Genomic DNA, 26,722 nt, shown 5'->3' on the forward strand with positions numbered 1-26,722 from the left:
TGGCTGCACTGGGTCTTAGTTGCAGCATGTGGGATCTATTTCCCTGACCAGGAATCGAACCCTAGTCCCCTGCATTGGAAGCTCACAGTTTTAGCTTGTGGACCACCAGGGAAGTCCTTGTACATCTTTTTATTTTTTTAGACATGATGCTATTTTGCACTTAATAGACTGCAGTATCATATAAACATAACCTTTACATGCACTGGGAAACCAAAAAAAAAAAAATTGTGTGACTCACTTTTTTCACTGTTTGCTCTATTGAAGTGGGCTGGAACTGAACCCGCAATATCTCAGAGGTCTGCCTGTGCTCTTGAGTGAGTATAAAACAAACAAGACTCAAAACATTGTTACCTGAATGCAATAGGTTGAAAGTGTGGGAAGCAGTTTTCACCCTGGTGAGAGGTTGGTCCCTGGGGAGGTTTATAAAAAATGCTGGGGCTGGGGTACAACCTCAGACCAATTGAATCAGCATTTCTGGGGATGAAGCTCAAGCACTGATAGGCTAAAAAATTTTCTCAGATGACTCTCATGTGAACTTGTATGTGAAGCACTGATGTGGAGTTTTGCTACTCCAAGTGTGGGCCAAAGACCGGAGCATAAGCAACACCTGGAGCTCAGTCGATGTGTGGAGTACCTAGACTTGCTAAATTAAATCCTGAAGAGTAACATAATCTTAAGTGCTTTGCATGTACATTAACATTTAAGGAGCAGTGGTAGGATCAATGATTCTCAAATTTTGCCAAGCATTAGGATCAACCCAGATGGCTTGTTATAACATAAATTGCTGAATTTCTGGTTTCTGGTAGGTCTCAGTAGGATCCAAGAATTTTACTTTCTTACAAGTTCCCAGGAAATCACACCTTGAGGACCACTTGTATAGAGCATTGGACAGAATGGGGGAATTCTTAGGAAGCATCACTTCTTTCAGGCAAACACCACCATCCTACAGGCTTACCTTTTCTACTTACCTCCAAGCAAACAAATAGACTCACAGACCCTGAACTTTTCAGGGTGACACTAAAAATAGTTACAAAGCCAGGCGGGAGGTTATATTGAGAGCATGAATGTATAGAATTCATCTTGAGAATGAAATCCCCTTTTCTTCTAAAGTCCCTCAGGATCTGCTCACTCTTTGGAAGGCTTTTTGGGGAATAGAAAGTCAGTGTCTCCTTTCTCCTGAGGCTAGAGAGTGAGAAAGAAGCTTGTTTATATGTGAAATTACCATCAGTTCAGTTCAGTTCAGTCGCTCAGTCATGTCTGACTCTTTGCGACCCCATGAATCGCAGCACACCAGGCCTCCCTGTCCATCACCAACTCCCGGAGTTTACCCAAACTCACGTCCATCGAGTCGGTGATGCCATCCAGCCATATCATCCTCTGTCATTCCTTTCTCCTCCTGCCCCCAATCCCTCCCAGCATCAGTCTTTTCCAATGAGTAATTACCATAGCTTTTAAAAAATTTCTCTCTCAAAAAATTTCTCTCTCTGTGTCTCCCTCTTCTTCCTTCCCTCCCTCCCGTTTTTCTCTCCTCTTTCTCTTCATACCTACCCCTCTTCTTCCTTCCCTCCCTCCCGTTTCTCTCTCCTCTTCCTCTTCATACCTACCTCTTTCTGTTTCTTCTCTTTTCCTTTTTTTGTACATCAGAGAAATTCATCAGATCAGTCAGGACACCTGACATCCTGAAGCAATTTCTTTCATCAGTTCACTGATCCAAACCTGCTCCCTGCCTGAGAGGACAGCAGGGGAGAGTCCAATTAACTTCATTTTATGGATGTGGCATCTGAGGCTAAGTTACCTACCCAAAGTTGCTTAGCAAGTTGGTGTTAAGACCTGATCACTACCCACAAATACTCTAAGACTTCCCAACAAATAAGCTGTCCATTCAGGCTTGCTTGCTCTTCTGTTCTCTTGGGAGAAGATGCTACTGAGGTGACTGGAAGTGGGCAAGTCCAGAGTATGACTCACAGGAGGGGTGAGGAAGAATGAATTTCTGCATCCTTCCAGGCTAAGCCACAGCTGCACCTGGATACCAGCCAGCAGCCTTGTGGAAGGAGCTGTGGTGAATGGAAGGGCCCAGAGAGGAGTGGGGAACCCAGGGCCTGAGCGCCTGAGGGTGTGTCCAGCCCTGGGTCCATTTGTTTATTTAAGATTCATTCATTTTATTTGTCTATGGTGGGTCTCCTTTGCTGTGCATGGGCTTCTCACTGTGGTGGCTTCTCTTGTGAGCACAGGCTCTGGGGCACACGGGCTACCACAGGTGTTGCACATGGCCCAATAGTTGAAGCTCCCGGCTTCAGAGCAGCGGTTCAGTAGTTGTGGTGCTAGGTCTTAGTTGCTCCATGGCATGTGGGGTCTTCCCAGACCAGGGATCAAACTCGGGTCCCCTGGTTGGCAGGCAGCTTTTTTACCACTGGACTGCCAGGGAAGCTCACTCTGGACCTGCTTTACAGAAAGCCTAGTAAGAGGAGCGAAACCTTGATTTCTTTGCCATCACCCTTGTGTGTTTCATTCATCCCTTCCTGGTTTCTCGGGGAGATGACCAAGGACCACGTTCTCAGAAGGGTTAGGAGGATAAAGGCTCTTCTCAGCTGTCTGCTTCCCCAGATCCTCCCCTTATATAGGTGGCCTCTGTTCCCCACTTGGCCTGACCTGGCCTTTTTGTAATATTGGGTGGCCACAACCTTTGATAAACACTCCACTTCTGACTGAAGGAACCCACTTCCCCTATGGTACATCTTTACTACTCCATACTCCATAGAGATGTTTTCTTTCTATGATTTGTTTTATTCTGATGGTTAACATTTATTGGGAGTTTTCTGCATGCCAGGCACTGGGTTAAGTTCTTTACATAGTTTTTACCCTCATTTAATTCTCCAACATACAAGTATTATTCTTATACCCATTTTGTAGATGAAGAAACTGAGTCACAGAGGATAAGTGAAAAATTGTAGTAAATGTGTTATGTGAAAGCCTTAGATGATCCCCATGGAGGAGATTCCAAGTGAAGGTTACTCCCAAACCCATGATATGGTCTATTCCCAAACTGTAGAGAGATGACAGAAGAGGAAATATTCTGAGTTCTCTGTTAGCAAGATTAGTAGGCTGTGGGGGAGGTTTAGCAATGTGAGAAGAAGGAGAGCAAGGCATAGGGCTATGGTCCTGAACATCATGAACCCCGGGTGTTTCTCATTATCCTTTCATCCTTAGCCTATAAAATGCAAAAGTTCAGCTATATGACTTCCAAAGACATTTCCAACCATGAGAGCCCATAATTGTACGAAATCAATGTGTTTTAGAAAACAGAAGTCCCATTTGACCCTAGACATTTGTTCCCTGTCTGTGTCGATAAACACTGAGCCAAGCCTTTCTGTTGGACAAGAGGACCTGTGGGAGATGTAACCTGGGAGAGGCCAGAGGCTGTGGTTGGACCTTCCCTGCCATGGTGAAAGAAGTCATCTGCAGGGAGGAAAGTTTTAGTTGAAATGCTTTACATGGGCTCACATATGCCCAGAACTTGTGCCCAAGATAGTGGGCTAGAAGGATGTGTGCTCATCTTCCCCTGAGACAACACCAAAATCACAACTAGCTGCTGAACAGCCATCGACAGGAGAATGTTGAATCCCACCAAGAAAAGCTACTCTGAGTCCAAGGGCAAAGAAGAAGCCCCAACAAGACAATAGGAATAGTGAAATTGTGAGAAATTCCGATGTTCAAGCTAGATTTAGAAAAGGCAGAGGAACAAGAGATCAAATTGCCAACAAACCTGTTGGATCATTGAAAAAGCTAGAGAATTCCACAAAAGCATCTACTTCTGCTTCCTTGACTATGCTAAAGTCTTTGATTATGTGGCTCACCACAAACTGTGGAAAATTCTTAAGGAGATGGGAATACCAGACCACCTGACCTGCCTCCTGAGAAACCTGTATACAGTTTAAGAAGTAACAGAACCAGACATGAAACAACAGACTGGCTCCAAATTGGGAAAGGAGTACATCAAGGCTGTATACTGTCACCCTTCTTATTTAACTTATATGCTGAGTACATCATGAGCAATGCCGGGCTGGATGAAGCACAAGCTGGAATCAAGATGGCCTGGGAGAAATATCAATAACCTCATGCAGATGACACCACACTTATGGGAGAAAGTGAAGAAGAGCTAAAGAGCCTCCTGATGAAGGTGAAAAAGGAGAGTGAAAAAGCTCATTTAAAACTCAGCATTCAAAAGTAAGATCATGGCATCCGGTCCCATCAGTTAAGTTCAGTCATGTCCGACTCTTTGCAACCCCATGAATCATAGCACGCCAGGCCTCCCTGTCCATCACCAACTCCCGGAGTTTACTCAAACTCATGTCCATCAAGTCGGTGAGGCCATCCAGCCATCTCATCCTCTGTCGTCCTCTTCTCCTCCTGCCCCCAATCCCTCCTAGAATCAGAGTCTTTTCCAGTGAGTCAACTCTTCTCATGAGGTGGCCAAAGTATTGGAGTTTCAGCTTTAGCATCAGTCCTTCCAAAGAACACCCAGGACTGATCTCCTTTAGAATGGACTGGTTGGATCTCCTTGCAGTCCAAGGGACTCTCAAGAGTCTTCTCCAACACCACAGTTCAAAAGCATCAATTCTTCAGTGCTCAGCTTTCTTCATAGTCCAATTCTCACATCCATACATGACCACTGGAAAAACCATAGCCTTGATTAGACGGACCTTTGTTGGCAAACTAATGTCTCTGCTTTTCAATATGCTATCTAGGTTGGTCATAATTTTCCTTCCAAGGAGTAAACATCTTTTAATTTCATGGCTGCAATCACCATCTGCACGACCTAGAAAAGATCTTCACAACCCAGATAATCACTATGGTGTGATCACTCACCTAGAGCCAGACATCCTGGAATGTGAAGTCAAGTGGGCCTTAGAAAGCATCACTACAAACAAAGCTAGTAGAGATGATGGAATTCCAGTTGAGCTATTTCAAATCCTGAACAATAATGCCGTGAAAGTGCTGCACTCAATATGCCAGCAAATTTGGAAAACTCAGCAGTGACCACAGGACTGGAAAAGGTCAGTTTTCATTCCAATCCCAAAGAAAGGCAATGCCAAAGAATGCTCAAACTACCACACAGTTTTACGCATCTCACACGCTAGTAAAGTAATGCTCAAAAGTCTCCAAGACAGGCTTCAGCAATACGTGAACCGTGAACTTCCAGATGTTCAAGCTGGCTTTAGAAAAGGCAGAGGAACCAGAGATCAAATTGCCAACATCTGTCAGATCATCAAAAAAGCAACAGAGTTCCAGAAAAACATCTGTTTCTGCTTCATTGACTATGCCAAAGCCTTTGACTGTGTGGATCACAACAAACTATGGAAAATTCTTCAAGAGATGGGAATACCAGACCACCTGACCTGCCTCTTGAGAAACCTATATGTAGGTCAGGAAGCATGGATCAACAGACTGGTTCCAAATAGGAAAAGGAGTACGTCAAGGCTGTATATTGTCACTCTGATTATGTTACTTCTATGTAGAGTACATCATGAGAAACGCTGGGCTGGAAGAAGCACAAGCTGGAATCAAGATTGTGGGGAGAAATATCAATGAGCTCAGATATGCAGATGACACCACCCTTATGGCAAAAAGTGAAGAGGAACTAAAAAGCTTCTTGATGAAAGTGAAAGAGGAAAGAGGAAAAAGTTGGCTTAAACCTCAACAGTCAGAAAACTGAGATCATGCCATCTGGTCCCATCACTTCATGGGAAATAGATGGGGAAACAGTGGAAAGAGTGTCAGACTTTTTTGGGGCTCCAGTCCCATCAATTCATGGCAAATAGATGGGGAAACAATGGAAAAGTGACAGACTTATTTCTTGGGCTCCAAAATCACTGCAGATGGTGACTGCAGCTCTGAAATTAAAAGACACTTGCTCCTCGGAAGAAAAGCCATGACAGACACTTCTCAGCACAGGCGTGCTCTTGGTTACATAGGTCAGCTCTGTTCAGTGTGGATGGGACTGCTAGAAACACGAATACCAGCGGTTAGGAATCACTGGAGCCATCCTAGAAGTCATTTGATAAGCTGGCTACTGCAGATGTCATTGGATGTACTGTTCTGAGATTATTGCTCTAAGTTGGAACTACTTCTAGTATAAGTGATGACCTCAGCTAAATTTCAGGCCTCCTCTAGCCCAGCAGCTCTTTCTGTTCTCTGAACTTTAGACTCCAAAATACGGATGATAGGAAAGAGACAGCAAGAAAGTGTCATGAATACTTAAAAAGAGCAATGAATAAGGATGGGTTGAGAGGCTCAGAAAAGCTTCAGGAATGCTGGGCATTGTCTTGCTTGGCCCTCGTTTTGCCTGTTACAAGTCAGGAGAGTTACTGAGTCAACTTTGACCAATAGTTTCGAATTCTCACCCCACCAGACCTTTCATCCATCCTGCCAACAAAAAGCAAATATAAGCTCGACTTCCTGTGCTATTTCCTGCTCAACCTCTGTAACGGGGTCAGCCTACACAGAAATGGTCAGAAAGGGGGCCAAAAGAGAAAGCATTAAGCTCAGCAACCGCCCTTCTTGCTCTGAGCTTTGCATTTTTCCCCCCTACAATAATGAAATACAGTCAAATCTTGACAGAATTGCTCAAATGTTTTCTTTTACTTTTTTGTGTCTCACTCAAGATTTTATGAGATAAAAAAAAACACTCCTTGTATTTCTAGGTGTGCATTGTATACTTAATGCATTCAGTTTTACAGGCATTTATATAATACCAACAGTGTGCTACAGAACTTTGCAAGGTGAGAGTAAGAAGGAGATACAGTGAAAAGAGAATTTTCTTTTTTTACTTTAAAAAGTAAATTAATTAATTAACTAACTAATTGGTATACCAATTGGTCTTAGTTGCAGCATGCAAAATCTTTATTTGCCGCATATTACCTCTTAGTTGCAGCAGTGGGGTCTAGTTCCCTGACTGGGGATCGAACCCAGGCCCCTTGCATTGGGAACATGGAGTCTTAGCCACTGGACCACTAGAGAAGTCCCAAGAATTAATTTTGAAAACTCTGCCCTCAAGAATCTTTTGGTCTATTGGGAGTAACAAAGCATTAAAAAAAAAAAAAGCTGAAAGAAACTACAGTACCCCAGTGGCAGACGCATTTGACTGGTGACCCAGCAGGCATTCCAGGACCTTTTTCTGGCCCTACTTCCACTATAGACAGAGAAGCGAGGTACTTGCTTTTCTGGAAGCTAGGGCTGCCCACATCGCCCAGTCCTGGCCCATGAGACATATGGTCTGCTGGAGATATTTGGGAAAGTATGTGAAGAGAGGTCTTACTAGCATTGCCCCTTCATCTTCTGCCTTGAATGTGAATGTTGGGCTAGCGTAGGGCGGTTATCTTGTGACTGTGAAGCACAGCTCTGAGGCCAAAAAGCCCACATGCAGAGCGATGCATGAAGGGAAACTTCGTCAAGGATGGAACCGCAGTCTTTCCAAACTTCCATCAATCCCCTACCTCCAGACTGCTAGTAATAGTCATTAAAGCCACTTTGAGGTGGCTTTTCTCTTGGTTTCATATTCTTCCTAAGTGAAATGAAAGAAGGCCAAGTAAGTGTTAGAAAGTAAAGGCACTGAAAGATCAATGAGAGATGACTTCAGTGAGAGCTGGGAGCTAAGAGAAGGCTGGTCAGAGGAATCCAAGTCACTGGGGTGTGCTTGGATACATGGAATGTAGCAGATGAAAGGAAGGATGGTATTCAAGAGGGGATGCACCAGATATCCCCATTAATTGTTGTCACTGAATCTGTATCTCTAAAGACAAGATCATGTTGGTCCCTGTACCATAAGATGTGACAAGGCTAGGCACATCTTGTGTCGTTGGAGGGAGTATAGTGTATGTGTCTGAGCAAGGGTTCTGGCATTAGACAGACCTGGGTTTGAGCCCCAGCTCCTCTGCAAACTGGCTGCGTGACTCAGCACTTTGCATAAACTTGTTAAACTTTGGCTTCCTCATCTATACTCTCAAAGCAGTAAAAATTAACCAAATAACAATCAAGGCACATAGATGGTGCTCGGTACATACTAAGTGGTAGTTATTATTACCATCAATAATATGAGTAGTAGTTGTGAATATGAAACCAAGAATAATCACCATCATTATTATGATCAGATATTATTTTGTATATTTTTATAAGTCACCATAGGGATGCTTGTTTAACCCCTGGAACCCAGTTGTTCTATCTACCATATGGGAATATCATCTCTCAAAGATGTTTTGGACATTAACAAAGGTCCTTATGAAATCATTTTTCTTTAAAGCAAATTTGCCTGGAGTATATAAATAACGTTGCATTTTATTATTTTTAAGCCCTTTAAATAGATTTTTAAGCTAAAATTTATCACATGATTGTTTGATCCAGCAAAAGATACAATAATTATGTATGGTAAAAAGATCAAAACTTTAAATAATGACTTTCAGGTTCAGTGATGTTTTCAGAGTTGCTATCAGTTCAGTTCAGTTCATTCACTCAGTCATGTCTGATTCTTTTCGACCCCATGGACTGCAGCACCCAGGCTTTCCTGTCTATCATCAACTCCCGGAGCTTACTCAAACTCATGTCCATCGAGTCGGTGATGCCATCCAACCATCTCATCCTCTGTCATCCCCTTGTCCTCCCACCATCTCCTGGACTTCTTTTTCCCAGCATCAGGGTCTTTTTAAACGAGTCAGTTCTTCCCATCAGGTGGCCAGAGTACTGGAGTTTCAGCTTCAGCATCAGTCCTTCCAATGAATATTGAGGACTGATTTCCTTTAGCATGGACTGGTTGGATCTCCTTGCAGTCCAAGGGACTCTCAAGAGTCTTCTTCAACACCACAGTTCAAAAGCATCAGTTCTTTGGCACTCAGCTTTCTTTATAGTCCAACTCTCACATCCATACATGACCACTGGAAAAAACATAGCTTTGGCTAGATGGACTTTTGTTGGCAAAGTAATGTCTCTGCTTTTGAATAGAATTGGCATAGTTGGAGTAAACTGGATGAGACTAATACTTGAATTTAATGAAACTGGAACATCTACAAAAGATATCTTAAGTAACTGCTAAAACAAACTGCTGATATAATACATAAAATTTTATTTTTAGTTTTAAATGGAACAATTAAGCAATTCAGAAGGATAAACTTCAGTTTTAAAGATTCTTTCCCAGCTTTATTGGGATACAATCGGCACATAGCATTGTGTAAATGTCAGGTGTGCAGTGTGATAGTTGGATGTGTGTACAGTGAAACCATTACCACAGGAAGGTTAGTTACACCCATTACCTCATACACTTACCTATTTTTTTCCTCCTTGTGGTAAGAACGTGTAAGATCTACTCTCTTAGTATACAATATGCTATCGGAAACTATAATCACCATGCTGTATGTTACATGCCCAGAACTTATTCATCTTAAAACTGGGGCCTTGTACCTTTGACCACCTTCACCCACTTCCCCCATACCCTAATCCCTGGCAACTTCCAATGTACCTTCCATTTCTATGAGTTTGGATAGATTCCACATATGAGTGATAACATATTATATAAATTTTAAATTGTTTGTGGTTTCCTTCTGATCTATACTATAATTTTGTGCAACAAATTGTTTTCCATTTAGATGAATTACAATATTTGTTATTGAAAGGAATGCATCAGCAAGCATCCTTGTTGTGTTGTTGTTGATCAGTTGTTTAGACATGTCTGATTCTTTGTGACCCCATGGACTGCAGCACGCCAGACTTCCCTGTCCTTCACCATCTCCAGGACTTAGCTCAAACTCATGTCCATCCAGTCAGTGATGCCGTCCAACCATCTCATCCTCTGTCATCCCCTTCTCCTCCTGCCTTCAGTCTTTCCTAGCATCAAGGTCTTTTCCAATGAGTCGGCTCTTCACATCAGGTGGCCAGAGTATTGGAGTTTCAGCATCAGTCCTTCAGATGAATATTTAGGGTTGATTCCCTTTAGGATTGACTGGTTTGATCTCCTTGCAGTCCAAGGGACTCACAAGAGTCTTCTCCTCAGTTCAAAAGCATCAATTCTTCAGTGCTCAGCCTTCTCTATGGTCCAACTCTCAGATCCATACATGACTCCTGGAAAAACCATAGCTTTGACTATATAGACCTTTGTCAGCAAAGTAATGTCTCTGCTTTTTAATGCACTGTCTAGGTTGGTCATAGCTTTTCTTCCAGGGAATAAGCGTCTTTTAATTTCATGCCTGCAGTCACCATCTAAAGTGATTTTGGAGCCCCCCAAAATAAAGTCTGCCACTGTTTGCATTGTTTCCCCATCTATTTGCCTTGAAGAGATGGGACCAGAGGCCATGATCTTACTTTTGAATGTTGAGTTTTAAGCCAGCTTTTTCACTTTTCTCTTTTACCTTCATCAAGTGGCTCTTTAGTTTCTCTTCCCTTTTTTCCATTAGGGTGGTATCATCTGCATATCTGAGATTATTGATATTTCCCCCAGAAATCTTGATTCCAGCTTGTGATTCATCCAGCCTGGCATTTCACATGATGTACTCTGAGGAACCAGAGATCAAAATCAGAGATCCAACTTCTGGATCATCGAAAAAGCAAGAGAGTTCCAGAAAAACATCTATTTCTGCTTTATTGACTATGCCTTTGACTCTGTGGATCACAATAAACTGTGGAGAATTCTGAAAGAGATGGGAATACCAGACAACCTAACCTGCCTCCTGAGAAATCTGTATGCAGGTCAGGAAGCAACAGTTAGAACTGGACATGGAACAACAGACTGGTTCCAAATAAGAAAAGGAATATGTCAAGGCTGTATATTGTCACCCTGCTTATTTAACTTGTATGCAGAGTACATCATGAGAAATGCTGGGCTGGATGAAGCACAAGCTAGAATCAAGATTTCCAGGAGAAATATCAATAACCTCAGATATGCAGATGACACCACCCTTATGGCAGAAAGTGAAGAAGAACTAAAGAACGTCTTGATGAAAGTGAAAGAGGAGAGTCAAAAAGTTGGCTTAAAGCTCAACATTCAGAAAACTAAGATCATGGCATCCGTCCCATCACTTCATGGCAAATAGATGGGGAAACAGTGGAAACAGTGGCTGACTTTATTTTTCTGGGCTCCAAAATCACTACAGATGGTGATTACAGCAATGAAATTAAAAGATGCTTACTCCTTGGAAGGAAAGTTATGACCAACCTAGATAGCATATTGAAAAGCAGAGACATTACTTTGCCAACAAAGGTCCATCTAGTCAAGGCTATGGTTTTTCCAGTGGTCATGTATGGATGTGAGAGTTGGACTATAAAGAAAGCTGAGCACCGAAGAATTGATGCTTTTGAACTGTGGTGTTGGAAGACTCTTGTGAGTCCCTTGGACTGCAAGGAGATTCAACCAGCCCCTCCTAAAGGAGATCAGTCCTGGGTGTTCATTGGAAGGGCTGATGTTGAAGCTGAAACTCCAATACTTTGGCCACTTGATGCAAAGAGCTGACTCATTTGAAAAGACCCTGATGCTCGGAAAGATTGAAGGTGAGAGAAGGGGACGACAGAGGATGAGATGGCTGGATGACATCACCGACTCAATGGACATGAGTTTGAGTGAACTCTGGGAGTTGGTGATGGACAGGGAGGCCTAGCGTGCTGCAGTCCATGGTGTTGCAAAGAGTTGGACATGACAGAGCAACTGAACTGAACTCTGCATATAAGTTAAGTAATCAGAGTGACAATATACAGCCTGGTGTACTCCTTTCCCAAATTTGAACCAGTCCGTTGTTCCGTGTCCAGTTCTAACTAGTTCTTGTTTACCTACATACAGGTTTCTCAGGAGACAAGTAAAGGGATCTGGTATTCCTGTCTTTTCAAGAATTGTCCACAGTGTGTTGTGATCCACATAGTCAGTGAAGAAAAAGTAGATGGAATTCTCTTGCTTCTATGATCCACAGATGTTGGCAATTTGATCTCTGGTTCCTCTGCCTTTTCTAAATCCAGTTTGCATATCTGGAATTTTTTGGTTCACATACTATTGAAACCTAGCTTGAAAGATTTTGAGCATGACCTTGCTAGCATGTGAAATGGGTGCAATTGTGCGGTAGTTTGAACATTCTTTGGCATTGCCCTTCTTTGGGATTGGAATGAAAACTGACCTTTTCCAGTCCTGTGGCCACTGTTGAGTTTTCCAAACTTGCTGGCATATTGCTTGCAGCACTTTCACAGCATCATCTTTTAGGATTTGAAATAGCTCAGCTTGAATTCCATCACCTTCACTAGCTTTGTTCGTATTGATGCTTCCTAAGGCCCACTTGACTTCTGACTCCAGGATGTCTGGCTCTAGGTGAGTAACCACATCATTGTGGTTATCTAGGTCATTAAGACACTAGGTACATTTGTTCTGTGTATTCTTGCCACCTCTTCTTAATCTCTTCTGCTTCTGTTATGTCCTTACTGTTTCTGTCCTTTATTGTGCCCACCTTTGCATGAAATGTTCCGTTGGTATCTCTAAGTCTCTTGAAGAGATCACTAGTCTTTCTCCGTCTGTTGTTTTTCTCTATTTCTTTGCATTGTTCACTCAAAAAGGCTTTCTTATCTCTCCTTGATCTTCTTTGGAAATCTGCATTCAGTTGGGTATATCTTTCCTTTTCTTCTTTGCCTTTCATTTCTCTCCTTTTGTCAGCTATTTGTAAGGCTTCCTCAGACAACCATTTTGCCTTCTTGCATTTCTTTTTCTATATATCCTTGCTCATATATAAATATACACATGTTCAGTTATCCATTTCAGGATTATTGGAACAATTTCAATTTTTTGATCTATATTTTCCCCTTTCATCTTAATTTGCCTTTACATTTCAATAATACCCCATTCAATAATCATTTTGTCATTTTCATTATTTTTCATGTATTATGTGTTAGCATTAATATGGATAATAGATGCTTTTACTACTGTCACTGTTTCTACTATTCTTTATTTTTTTTTTTTTTTTTTTTTTTTCAAGAGGGTATTAAATCTTTTATTGATTACACATGATAATGGATGATACACAAGCTTCATTCCCATCTATAACTTTATCTGGTACCATAATTCAATTTAGATATATTGCATAGGATGTGCCAACAATCATTAATAACCAAAAAAAATAAAAAAAAACTCCATGACTTTGCATGGGTGACCCTTTTAATGGTGGACTCCAGGTCACAACACAGTAACTGTCAGTTCAACTACACCAAGGTTCTGAAGACAACAGCTTCTCCACCAAGCAGGTTGTAAATAAATTTCAAATGGAACCTGGCATCACCCTGAAGGAATTCTAACTTCACACTGTTGGGGTAGTTTACCAAAATGGCTTCAGAGTAGACTAACTTTACACAGCACATTAAAAAAAAAAAAAAGACATTTATTCAGCGTCATGATCAGACTATTACATTTAGCAATCAACAGCATGGGTGCAAAAAAAAAATCTACATTAAAACCCTTTGTTGGAATGCTTTACACTTTCCACAGAACAGAAACTAAAATAACCTGTTATACAATTAGTCACAAGTACAGTCCTCGAGTTTTTTGCCCATACACATGAGTATTGTCTAAAACATGTCTTCTTTGTAGCAGCTAGGCCCTGCCACCACTGTGCTTGGCTGAGTTCACAAATCTGTTGTAACCTGTAGCTTCCCTGTCACTTCTCTGGCTCTCCTCTCCTGCTAAGCTTTGTTTCCTGGCAGTAATTAAAACCTTCTGCCACTGCCATAGCTACTGCTGCTGCTGGAGCCACCATAGCCACCTTGGTTTCGTGGTTTGGCAAAGTATTGGCCTCCACCACCATAGGGGCCAGAACTTCTGCCTCCAAAGTTTCCTCCTTTCATGGGTCCAAAATTTGAAGATTGATTGTTGTAATTGCCAAAATCATTGTAGCTTCCGCCACCTCCAAAATTGCTTCCGTCATTACCAAATCCATTATATCCATCCCCACTGCCACCATATCCGCCACCACCACGGCTGCCACCAAAGCCACCTCGACCACTGAAGTTTCCTCCACGACCAAAGTTGTCATTCCCACCAAAACCACCTCCACGACCGCCACCAAAGTTTCCAGAACCACTTCGACCTCTCTGGCTGGATGAAGCACTAGCCATCTCTTGCTTAGACAGGGCTTTTCTCACTTCACAGTTGTGGCCATTCACAGTGTGGTATTTCTGAATGACAATCTTGTCTACGGAGTCATGGTCATCAAAGGTTACAAAAGCAAAGCCTCTCTTTTTGCCACTGCCTCGGTCAGTCATGATTTCAATTACTTCAATTTTCCCGTACTGTTCAAAATAATCTCTCAGGTGATGTTCTTCAGTGTCTTCTTTAATGCCACCAACAAAAATCTTTTTCACAGTTAAGTGGGCACCAGGTCTTTGAGAATCTTCTCTTGAGACGGCCCTCTTTGGTTCCACAACTCTTCCGTCCACCTTGTGTGGCCTTGCATTCATGGCCGCATCCACCTCCTCCACCGTGGCGTACGTGACAAACCCGAAGCCTCTGGAGCGCTTGGTGTTTGGATCCCTCATTACCACACAGTCTGTGAGCGTTCCCCATTGCTCAAAATGGCTCCTCAGACTCTCATCGGTTGTTTCAAAGCTCAATCCTCCGATGAAGAGCTTCCGCAGCTGTTCGGGCTCTTTGGGAGACTCTGATTTAGACATGATGGCAGTGGAGGCGGGGAACACTTCAACGATGCTTTCTCGGCGGCGTCCACGGGCAGAAAGTCTACTATTCTTTAAAGACAGTTTTCCATATAGTGATTTTAATCTTGATTTTCCTTTCATTTGGCTAAAGGATTTTTTTTTTTTTTTACAGAAAAGGTAAATAGTGGGCACTCTTGGGCATTGTCTTAAATTTCTCTTGCCTTTAAACATGATCAGTCATTTGATGGTCATATAGTTGTTGTCACAATCCTTTTCCCTCAAACACTGTGGATATTCTTCCACTGTTCTCTGTCATTAAGTGGCTTGAGGAAAAGCCATCACCAACATAAGTGAAGAGGAACTAAAAAGCCTCTTGATGAAAGTGAAAGTGGAGAGTGAAAAAGTTGGCTTAAAGCTCAACATTCAGAAAATGAAGATCATGGCATCCGGTCCCACCACTTCATGGGAAATAGATGGGGAAACAGTGGAAACAGTGGCAGACTTTATTTTTCTGGGCTCCAAAATCACTACAGATGGTGACTGCAGCCATGAAATTAAAAGACGCTTACTCCTTGGAAGGAAAGTTATGACCAACCTAGATAGCATATTCAAAAGCAGAGACATTACTTTGCCAACAAAGGTCTGTCTAGTCAAGGCTATGGTTTTCCCTGTGGTCATGTATGGATGTGAGAGTTGGACTGTGAAGAAGGCTGAGTGCCGAAGAATTGATGCTTTTGAACTGTGGTGTTGGAGAAGACTCTTGAGAGTCCCTTGGACTGCAAGGAGATCCAACCAGTCCATTCTAAAGGAGATCAGCCCTGGGATTTCTTTGGAAGGAATGATGCTAAAGCTGAAACTCCAGTACTACTTTGGCCACCTCATGCGAAGGGTTGACTCATTGGAAAAGACTCTGATGCTGGGAGGGATTGGGGACAGGAGGAGAAGGGGACGACAGAGGATGAGATGGCTGGATGGCATCACTGACTCGATGGACATGAGTCTGAGTGAACTCCGGGAGTTGGTGATGGACAGGGAGGCCTGGCGTGCTGCGATTCATGGGGTCGCCAAGAGTCGGACACGACTGAGCAACTGATCTGATCTGATCTGATGTTTTTGTTTGGCTACTTATAATTTTTTTTTCTCTTGAGTCTTGAAAAGAATTACCAGCAATTTGAGGGTCTTAATTATTTTCTGTGACTCAGTGGGTTCTTTATGTGGGCTCAGTCCTTATTCAACCCTAGGAAGTTTTTTTCCAGCAGTTCTTTCATAAGTACTCCTCTGCCTGCCCTGCTCTCCTGAAACTCCGAGTACTGTTGACCCTTGAACAAGATGTGGATTAGAGGTGCCGACCCTTCATGCAGTGGGAAAAACCTCGCATCACTTATAGTCAACCCTCTGTATAGGTGATTTTTCTAGTATCCATGATTCCACATCCTTGAATTCAACCAACTGTGGTGTGTGTAGTATTTACTGTTGGAAGAAAACCCACTTATAAGTGAACCCACGCAGTTCAAACCCATGTTGTTCATTCACTAGGTCTTCTCTCTTTCCACTTAGCATGTTCATTTCTTCTTTCTCTGTGTACTGAGAAATACCTTGAAGTATTACTCTAATTCGTTAGTATAAGTTTCTGTAGGATCTGATGTGTTTTTTTACTGACAACTTTCCATTTTACACTTTACTAATAGTGTTTTTCATGTGATAGCAGCTAGTGTGTGGACATGCATGCATGCTAAGTTGCTTCAATTGTGTCTGACTCTTTGCAACCCTGTGGACTATATTCCACCAGGCTCCCCTGTACATGGGATTCTCCAGGCAAGAATAATGGAGTGGGTTGCCATGCCCTCCTCCAGGGGATCTCCCCTACCCAAAGATCAAACCCGTGTCTCTTACATCTCCTGCATTGGCAGGTGGATTCTTTACCACCACTAGTACCACCTGGGAAGCTTGATAGCTGCTAGACCTGATCTCAAATTACCTTCTTTTCTCATAATACAAGGTTTTATCAACTTTAACTGAGAAAATATTTTTTTTTCCTATAGTCAATTTGTTTTATATGGAAGATGTTTGCTCTAACCCTCCAGAAACGTCCCCTTTGTTTTAATTACTAAAACTTTTCAAGGGCCCAGAGATTGGCTGTAAAATTTCTGCAGCAGGGCAGTTTATCACTGAGAACACACATGAATTCTGCCTGAGATTGTGGGGGGTGGAGAAAGTTACATAAATGTCTTTTAATACTTTAAAGTTTTTAATTAAAAAGCATTATAAAACTTTAAATCATCTAAGAATTTCTAAACATTTTTCTAGACAACTACTACTGCTAAGTCGCTTCAGTCGTGTCCAACTCTGTGTGACCCCACAGACAGCAGCCCACCAAGCTCCCCCGTCCCTGGGATTCTCCAGGCAAGAACACTGGAGTGGGTTGCCATTTCCTTCTCCAACGCATGAAAGTGAAAAGTGAAAGTGAAGTCGCTCAGTCGTGTCCGACTCTAGCGACCCCATGGACTGCAGCCTACCAGGCTCCTCCATCCATGGGATTTGCCAGGCAAGAGTACTGGAGTGGGGTGCCATTGCCTTCTCCGTTTCTAGACTAGAGGACCACTGTTTTGTGATGAAACAAGGGAGAACTCCTAAATAAAACCAGTCACTGCTCCTATTTGTTTTCCATGTTATTGTAATAGTACTGAATTAGCCAGGACACCGTTTGATCCTCCCCCTAACTGATATTGCTAGGAATCTGGTATGGGGATCCTTCTGCTTTTCTTAGCAACCGTCCTTCTAAGCAGAAGCAGAATGTGAGGTCCACTAGCCATTGGTGTATGTAGATAACCCAGCGCACCATCCGAAGTGCCCTTAAATTTAAGATTAGTCCTTTCCTACAGCTATAGGGGTGTGCTGGAGCTGACACAAAACTCAGCTGGCTATGTTTTCCAGTATTTTGCAATTTGGTTGTTATATACAGCTCTTATTTAAAAGTATGTGATACAAACTGAAAAATAAATTATAAGTATCATTAAAATTAAATCATGTAAACTTACAATCAAATGTACACTCAAAACTCATCATTTCCTAGTTGCTTTACAACATTTTATTATCTGTGCTCTTAAGGATACTTTTTATCTCTTGTATCCATATGCTGGCAATACTAAGTCATATCGGTGTGCTCCTGTGTATCACTTCCCAATTCCCGTTCAGTGATGTGAAGGAGAGCTGATGGTTGATTATTTTCTACCCTACCTCTGTTGATCCACCATCACCTCTAGCATCAATTTTCTCTGAAATCAGGGGAGAGAGAGATGTGCTGTGGGGTTCTGCTAAAGATTTATAGCTATTTACTTCCCAGAGATGCCTATCCTTCTAAAGCCTTTGATCATAGACTGATGAGAACTTCCTTTGATCCTAGCCTGTGCTCACAAGTTTTTGTAGAAATTTATCAAAAGTTAAGTTCTTCCTATTGATTGTAAGTCCTTCCCTAAGGAAAAGGCCAAAAAACTTGGAGTCCCAGAGATTCATGGGTGTTATTGTAGCTGATACATATCATTGAAATTGATCTGTGAGAGATGAAGTTAAAAAGAAAATGAACAGTAAAAATGAACTGAATTAGGAAGTCCTGTGGGAGAACGATGAATAGGATGTAGTGTCACGTGAAGTTGGGCTCTAGACCAGATCAAGCTGATGTGCAGATAGGTAAGAGACAGTAGCATCTGGTTCCCCACACCCTTGCCATCTGGCACTGCCAAAGATGTCATATGGACTTCTTGAAAAGGTGCATTAGCTTTTATTTTGCACTAACTTTTAGTATCCACGTGCCAAAATGTACATTAAGTGTCAAGAGAGATTTACCACTGAGCTTTCAGCCTGGAACAGTCTAGCATATAAGCTGTGGTCTGTGATTTTGTTGCCTTTCCTCTGAAGAACTTGCAGATCTACTTTTATCAGGTATGTTAAAGCAAATGCAGCTAGGAAATGAACACATTGCAATATGATTACAGAGCCAAGCCGTAGAACCTTTCTAGAACAATACCTAGCTTCCGCCACAGGGCACATAAGAAAGTCCTATACAGGGAATATCTATGAAACAATTTTTTAACTTCAAGAACATTGTGTAAGAGGCACTAATCATTTACAAAGTCCACTCTGACAGATTCCTCCCAAGAATCAGGGCAAGGGAAATGTTTATCTCACAGTGAGCTAGCAAGTTCCTTCTATTGGAGTGTTAGGACTATGAAACCATTGTGTGGCCTTTTATTTTTGCCTGACTAATAGGAAGCTCCATTTCCCTTCAATTATTGAAAATTTCCATGGGTATAATTTTATTTTCAATAACTTCTCTCTTCCCCTCTTCCTTCACTACCTGTTTTGTATCTATTTTACACTGCTCCTTTTTTTTCTTCACTCATCATAGTTGTAATTAATAAAATGCTATACTATATTTTTATCAGAATAAATACCTAAATAGAACAGCCAACCATGTATGGATCAGTGACTTTAGTTTGTTGAATTATGAGTAGTCCAATGCTGTGTACCAACAATCCAGTAAAAGTAAAGCAATGAAATATTTTCTGGAAGTTAGTAAAATTATAAATAAATATTTTAGAAGTTAAGTAAATACATTTGGAATGGCCTAGCAAATGTTCGGTCCTATGCTTAGAACTCAGCAAATCCAGTTATGGTTTCTTGAGAACCTAATCTTATTGGCTAGGGAAGTCTTTCCAATGACCATAATTCCTGGCTTCTAGTTATTAGGTGCAGCCATGTTCCAGGAGCATTCTTTATATTATCTTATGTAGTCCTCACCCCTAAGACATCAACTCATTGGGTCAGGTTTTTATTAAATTGCTATCCAGGTGATTCTAATGTGCAGCCTGTGCTGAGAATTTCTAATCCAGAGTAAAAGAAATAGGTGTGACTGCAGAGCATGCACGGAGAAGGCAATGGCACCCCACTCCAGTACTCTTGCCTGGAAAATCCCATGGGTGGAGGAGCCTGGTAGGCTGCAGTCCATGGGGTCGCACAGAGTCGGACACGACTGAAGCGACAGCAGCAGCAGAGCATGCAAAGCAGAGCCAAATGACGCCATAGCATTTGTCCATGCATAGGGAGGACAGCAGCCTGCCTGGAGCCGAGGGTGTGATGTCAGTTGTTGGAACCACCTGCAGAATAGGAACCACAGATGCAGACGTTCAATTCTGGAGAACTTGCAATGGAAGTAATGCCTATGACAGTACTTTTACAAAGAAAAGGAAAAATAAACTATGTTTGAAAAGTGATTATATTAAAGAGGTGCAATGGCTTAGCCTTGACAATACTAGCTCTCATAAAGGCTGGGGAGGAGAGATATCAGCTAAGTGTTGTTCCTTTTCCTCCAAATTCATATTCTGAGGTTTGCCACCAGTTGTTATGGTATTTGGAGATGAGGCCTCTGGGAAGTAATTAAGGTTGAAAGTGAAAGTGTTAGTCACTCAGTCTGTCTGACTCTTTGCAACCCCATGGACTGTAGCCCACCAGGTTCCTCTGTCCATGGGATTCTCAAGGGAAGAATACTGGAGTGCGTTGCCATTTTCTTCTCCAGGGGATCTTCCAGAACCAGGGATTGAACCCAGGTCTCCTGCATTGCTGGCAGATTCTTCACTGTCTGAGCCATCAGAGAAACCCCAATTAAGGTTAGATGAAATAAAGGAGGGTGGGGCCCTCACGACAGGATTAATGCCAGTTCTTATAGACACCTAAGTGCCTTCCCCTGCCCCCATGCACACATGTGCTAGCACGCACACGTGAGGGCACGTGAGCAGAGAACTGCAGACCATAGGCCAAAAGAGGAAGACTTAGAGTAAGGCCCGCCTCCCCAGCTCCTCCCTCTTCAATTTCCCAGCCTCCAGAATGGTGAGAAATGGATTTCTCTTCTTTCTTGTTTATAAGCTATGGGTATTTTTGTGATGGTAGTCCAAGCTAAGACAAGGAGCAGCCTGGACGAGAGGTGATTTTTCTAAACGAGGTATCATGTTAAGGTGTCTTCTCTCTGAGGCTTTGCTTAACTGCTCCCCGTGGCCTCTTCAGGCTTATTGTTCATTCCTCTCTACTGTGTCTCTTATCGTGATAGACAATGGTTGTTTAAGAGTATGTCTTCCCCAGCAGACCCAGGTCTTTGAAGGCAGCTGCCTGCCTTCTTTATTGTTGGACTGCCAGTGCGTGCGTGCTAAGTCACTTCAGTCATGTCTGACCCTGTGCAACCCTGTGAACTGTAGCCCATCAGGCTCCTCTGTCCATGGGATTCTCCAGGCAAGAATACTGGAGTGGGTTGTCATACCCTCCTCCAGGGGAATCTTCCTGACCCAGGGATCGAACCCGTGTCTCTTCCATCTCTTGCACTGGCAGGCGGGTTCTTTACCACTTGCGCCCCCTGGGAAGCCAGAGGGACGGGTAATATGGTGTACCTGCTGCTGCTAAGTCACTTCAGTCGTGTCCGACTCTGTGCGACCCCATAGACGGCAGCCCACCAGGCTCCCCCGTCCCTGGGATTCTCCAGGCAAGAACGATGGATTGGGTTGCCATTTCCTTCTCCAATGCATGAAAGTGAAAAGTGAAAGTGAAGTCAGTCAGTCCTGTCCGATTCTTAGCGACCCCATGGACTGTGGCCCACCAGGGTCCTCCGTCCATGGGACTTTCTGGGCAAGAGTACTGGAGTGGGGTGCCATTGCCTTCTCCGGACTTGTTGAATGAATCAATAGGCCGTTATCAGACTTCTCAAACTCATTAGTCTCTGTGAAAAAGATCATTACCTCTGTCAACAAAAACTGCTTAAAATACCAAACCATGAGTCACAGGGCCTCTCAAGACAAGTAAATATGAAATAAAGTGACCAGCACATTTTCTCCACTGTGGTAAAGTTATCCATATATTTTGGTTTGGGAGAGTTTGGACTATAAATCATTGAGCTCCGAAATGAGACCTCTGTAAATAAATTGGTTCCAGCAGGTTAGTCATAGAAGGTATGGTATATTTCCCACTCAACACCATAATTCTCATGCACAGTCTTGGTGATGCATGGAGCTATCCTGTAACTTTACTCTTAACGTGATGAGTGGTGGCAGTTGGAGGTTGACTGTCCTAGTCTTGTCTTACAGAGCAAACCTTTACACATATCAAACCAGGTACAGCTTTAGAAATTTTTATTTAAGAGAAAGTTAAACCTGAGGTCATGCTTCAGACAGCTGTGATTGAGTGCTGCACAGAGCAGGGAATTTCTGAGTTTCCTTCTGGAAAGTAAATGCAGATATGCATGTTGATGGTTACTTGTTTATCCTCCCGCTCTTCTTTTTTTGCTGCTGAAAGTATTTCAGCAGTTTTCTGCTGAGCTGATTTATGACGTCAGTACCAAGCTGGAGGTAAAACAAACAAACAAAACAAAAAAAGCTGCTATCTTTTGAGAAGATTATCTGAAGTTTGAGTGGTTAATAATCAATTATATATCTGTGTATACTTGAGATGTCACAACAGGATTCTGTTATTTCTTATAGTTTTATTGAGATATAATTGACATAGAGCAGTGTATTTAATGTATACAGCATAATAATTTGACATATATATTAAGTTAACATCTGTCATCTCATATAAGTACAAAAAGAAAAAATCGTTTTTGTAATGATATCTCTTAGGATTTGCTGTGTTAACAGCATTTAGATACACCACACAGTGTTAGCTACATCATTTTGCACACTACACTCTTAATCTTTTTTTATCTTACAACTAGAAGCTTGTACCTTTTGATCTCCTTCATCTAATTCCCACCCCTCTTTCTTGTAACCACAAATATGACCTCTTTTTCTTTGAGCTTTGCTTCTTGTTCTGTTTTTTGTTTAGTTAGATTCCAGATATACATAAGATCATACAGCGTTTGTGTCTGACTTATTTCACTTAGCATCATGCCCTCAAGGTCATCCATGTTATGACAAATGGCAGGATTTTCTTCTTTTTCCGGCTGAGTAATATTCTAGTGTGTATGCATGTGTGTGTGTGTGTGTGTGTGTGTGTGTGTGTGTGTGTGTGTACTATAAAGGTTAAGGGGCAGGTATCTCTTTGACATAGTATTTTTGTTTCCTTTGGATGTATTCCTAGAGGCAAGATTGCTGGACCACATGGTACTCCTATTTTTAGTTTTTTGAGGAACTTCCATACTGCTTTCTATAGTGGCTACACCAGTTTACATTCCCACTAACAATGTACCCTTTTCTCCACATCCTCCTCAGCTTTTGTTATTTCTTATCTTTTTGATAGTGGCCGTTCACAAAGAGTCAGACACAACTGAGCAACTGAACTGATAATGGCCTGACTTACATATAATGGGAAATGATTACTATAATAAATGTAGTTAGTATTCATCATCACATATAGATAAAATAAAAAGAAAATGCAAAACAAAGATTATTTTCCTTGTAATGAGAACTCTTAGAATTTACCCTCTCAACCTCTTTCATACATAACATATAGCAATGTTAACAATAATTATCATGTACATTAATTGTCTTATTCATCTTATAACTGGAAGTTTGTACCTTTTGACCACCTTCCTCCAATTCTGCCTCCCCCTACCCTTCACTTCTGGTTGCCACATATCTGATCTTCTTCTGTGAGTTTTTTAATTTTTATTATTAGAGTCCACAAATAAGTGAAGTCATACAGGATTTGTCTCTCTCAGTCTGACTTACTTCACTTAGCCTAATGCCCTCGAGGCCCACCTATGTTATCACAAATGCCAGGATTTCTTTGTAATTTTTAAAATGCTTAAATAATACTCCATTATATATATGTTTTGAACTGTGGTGTTGGAGAAGACTCTTGAGAGTCCCTTGGACTGCAAGGAGATCCAACCAGTCCATTCTAAAGGAGATAAGCCCTGGGATTTCTTTGGAAGGAATGATGCTAAAGCTGAAACTCCAGTACTTTGGCCACCTCATGCGAAGAGGTGACTCATTGGAAAAGACTCTGATGCTGGGAGGGATTGGGGGCAGGAGGAAAAGGGGACGACAGAGGATGAGATGGCTGGATGGCATCACTGACTCGATGGTCATGAGTCTCAGTGAACTCCGGGAGTTGGTGATGGACAGGGAGGCCTGGCATGCTTCGATTCACGGGGTCGCAAAGAGTCGGACACCACTGACCGACTGAACTGAACTGATATATATGTATATATGTGTGTATCACAACTTCTTTATCCATTCATCTATCAGTGAACACTTAAGTGGTTTCTATGTCTTGGTTATTGTAAGTAACTGCTATGACATGGGAGTGAAGATACCTTTTCAAGTTCGTGTTGTTGTTTAGTTTGGATATATTCCCAGAAGTGGAATTCCTGGATCATATGGTAATTTTGTCTTAATTTTTTGAGGAGACTGCATCCTCACTAGTAATGCACTAGTATATAATCTCACCAACAGTGCACATCCTTGCCAGCATTTATTCTCAGTTTTCTATTTGAGGATGCCTGTACTAAGTATGAAGTGATATTTCAATGTATTTTTTAATTAGTTTCTTTTTTATGGAAGTGTAGTTGATTTACAGTGTTGTAAGGTTAGATGTTACTTAGTAAGCCCTAATGTCTGAGCCACCAGGGAAGCCCTATTTTATATATAGTAGTGTGTATATATAGTAGTGTGTATATTGGAGAAGGCACTGGCACCCGACTCCAGTACTCTTGCCTGGAAAATCCCATGGACGGAGGAGTCTAGTAGGCTGCAGTCCATGGGGTCACTAAGAGTCGTGTCACTTTCCCTTTTCCCTTTCATGCATTGGAGAAGGAAATGGCAACCCACTCCAGTGTTCTTGCCTGGAGAATCCCAGGGACGGAGGAGCCTGGTGGGCTGCCGTCTGTGGGGTCGAACAGAGTCAGACACGACTGAAGCAACTTAGCAGTAGCAGTGTGTATATGTTAATCCCACACTTGTAATTTATCCCTCAGCCCTTTCCCTTTTGGTGACCATAAGTTAGTTTTCTATGTCTGTGAGTCTGTGTCTGTTTTGTATATAAGTTCATTTGTATCTCTTTTTTAGATTCCACATGTAAGAGATGTCATATATTTGTCTGATTTACTTCATTTAGTATGATAATCTCTAGGTTCATTCATGTTATAAATAGCATCATTTCATTATTTTTATGGTTGAGTAATATTCCATTGTATATATGTACCACCTCTTCATTATCCGTTCGTTTATCAATGGACATTTAGGTTGCTTCTGTCTTGGCTATTGTAAACAATACTGCGGTGAACATTGCATGCATGTGTCTTTCATTATGTTTTTCTCCAGATACAGGCCCAGGGGTGGATTACTAGATCATATGGTAGCTCTATTTTTAGTTGTTTAAGGCAGCTGTGTACTGTTCTTTGTAGTGGGTATTACCAACTTACATTCCCACCAACAGTGTAGGAGGGTTTCATTTTCTTCACATCCTTTCCAGAATTTATTGTTTGTAGCCTTTTTGATGATGGCCATTCTGATTGGTGTGAGGTTGTATCCCCTCATTTTGACTTGCTTTTCTCTAGTAATTAGCGATGTTGGATATCTTTTCCTGTTCTTCTTGGCCATCAGTATGTCCTCCTTGGAGAAATGTCTATTTAGGTCTGCCCATTTTTGAATGGGTTATTTGTCTTTTTCATCTTGAGCTGCTTATGAATTTGGAGATTAATCCCTTGTCTGTCACATTGTTTGCAAATATTTTCTCCCATTCTGTGGGTTATCTTTTCATTTTGTTTATGGTATCCTTTGCTGTGCCAAAGATTTTAAGTTTAATTAGGACCCATTTGTTTATTTTTGTTTTTATTTCCATTATTCTAGAGAGTGGATCCAAAAAAATATTGCTGCGATTTATGTCAGTGTTCTGCCTACATTTAGGTCTTTGATCTATTTTGAGCTTATTTTTATGTATGGTGTTAGAGAATGTTCTAGTTTCATTTACATGTAGCCGCCAGTTTTCACAGCACCACTTATTGAACGGACTCTCTTTTCTCCACTGTATATTGTTGCCTCCTACATTTTAGATTAATTTGACCATAGATACATGGGTTTATTTCTGGGCTTTCTATTCTGTTCCATTGATCTATATTTCTGGGGTTTTTTTTTGTATGTGCCAGTACCATAATGATTCGATGATTGTGGCTTTGTATTGTAGTCTGAAGTCAGGGAATCTGATTCCTCCAGCTCTATTTTTCATTCTCAGGATTGCTTTGGCTATTTCAAATCTCTTGTGTCTCCATACAAAAACAATTTTTTTGTTGTTGTTGTTCTAAGTAAGTGTTAGTTGCTCAGTAACGTCTGACTGACTCTTTGCAGTCCTATAGACAGCAGCCTGACAGGCTCCTCTGTCCATGAAATTCTCCGGGCAAGAATACTGGAGTGTTGCCATTTCCTTCTCTTTTGTTATAGTTCTGTGAAAAATGCCATTGGCAATATGATAAGGATTGTATTGAATCCATACTGTTGGATTTTGTTTGCTAGTATTTTGTTGAGGATATTTATATGTTCATCAGACACATTGGCCTGTAATTTTCTTTTTTTGTAATATCTTTGTCTGGTTTAGGTATCAGGTTGATGGTGGCCTCATAGAATGAGCTTATGAGTGTTCCTTCCTCTGCAGGTTTTCTGCAGTTGTTCAGAAGGATAGATGTTAACTCTTCTCTAAATATTTGGTGGAACTCACCCATGAAATGGTCTGGTTCTGGGATTTTGTTAGAAGCTTTTAAACCACAGTTTCAATTTCAGTACTTGTGATAGGTCTGTTAGTATTTTTTATTTCTTCTTGGGAGATTGTACTCATCTAAAAATGTGTCCATTTCTCCCAGGTTGTCCATTGGATTGTCATAGAGTTACTACTTTGTTTTTTTGCAGAGTCAGTAGTATCTCTTCCTTTTTCATTTCTAATTTTATTGATCTCAGCCTTCTATTTCTTTTTTTTTTCTTGATGAGTCTGGCTGAAAGTTTATCCATTTTATTTTTTCAAAGATCTAACTTTTAGCTTCATTGACCTTTCCTATTATTTTCTTCATCTCTATTTCTTTTCTAATCTTTATGGTTTA

General features: G+C 41.5%; 1 protein-coding gene across 1 annotated transcript; it reads right to left on the bottom strand.

Annotated features, from left to right (window-relative positions):
• Positions 1-12,987: 12,987 nt before the first annotated feature.
• On the bottom strand, positions 12,988-14,734 carry LOC113878952 (heterogeneous nuclear ribonucleoprotein A1). Its single transcript, XM_027520140.1, has one exon. The coding sequence runs from the start codon at positions 14,671-14,673 to the stop codon at positions 13,711-13,713; it is 963 nt and encodes a 320-aa protein (XP_027375941.1). The 5' UTR covers positions 14,674-14,734; the 3' UTR covers positions 12,988-13,710.
• Positions 14,735-26,722: the final 11,988 nt, after the last annotated feature.

The sequence above is a fragment of the Bos indicus x Bos taurus genome, chromosome 20 (assembly GCF_003369695.1).
Source record: "Bos indicus x Bos taurus breed Angus x Brahman F1 hybrid chromosome 20, Bos_hybrid_MaternalHap_v2.0, whole genome shotgun sequence".
NCBI classification, from domain to species: Eukaryota; Metazoa; Chordata; class Mammalia; order Artiodactyla; family Bovidae; genus Bos; species Bos indicus x Bos taurus.

What these genes read in the sequence shown, in the direction of transcription:
- LOC113878952 (XM_027520140.1), bottom strand. Translation starts at nt 14,673, where the DNA reads ATGTCTAAATCAGAGTCTCCCAAAGAGCCCGAACAGCTGCGGAAGCTC.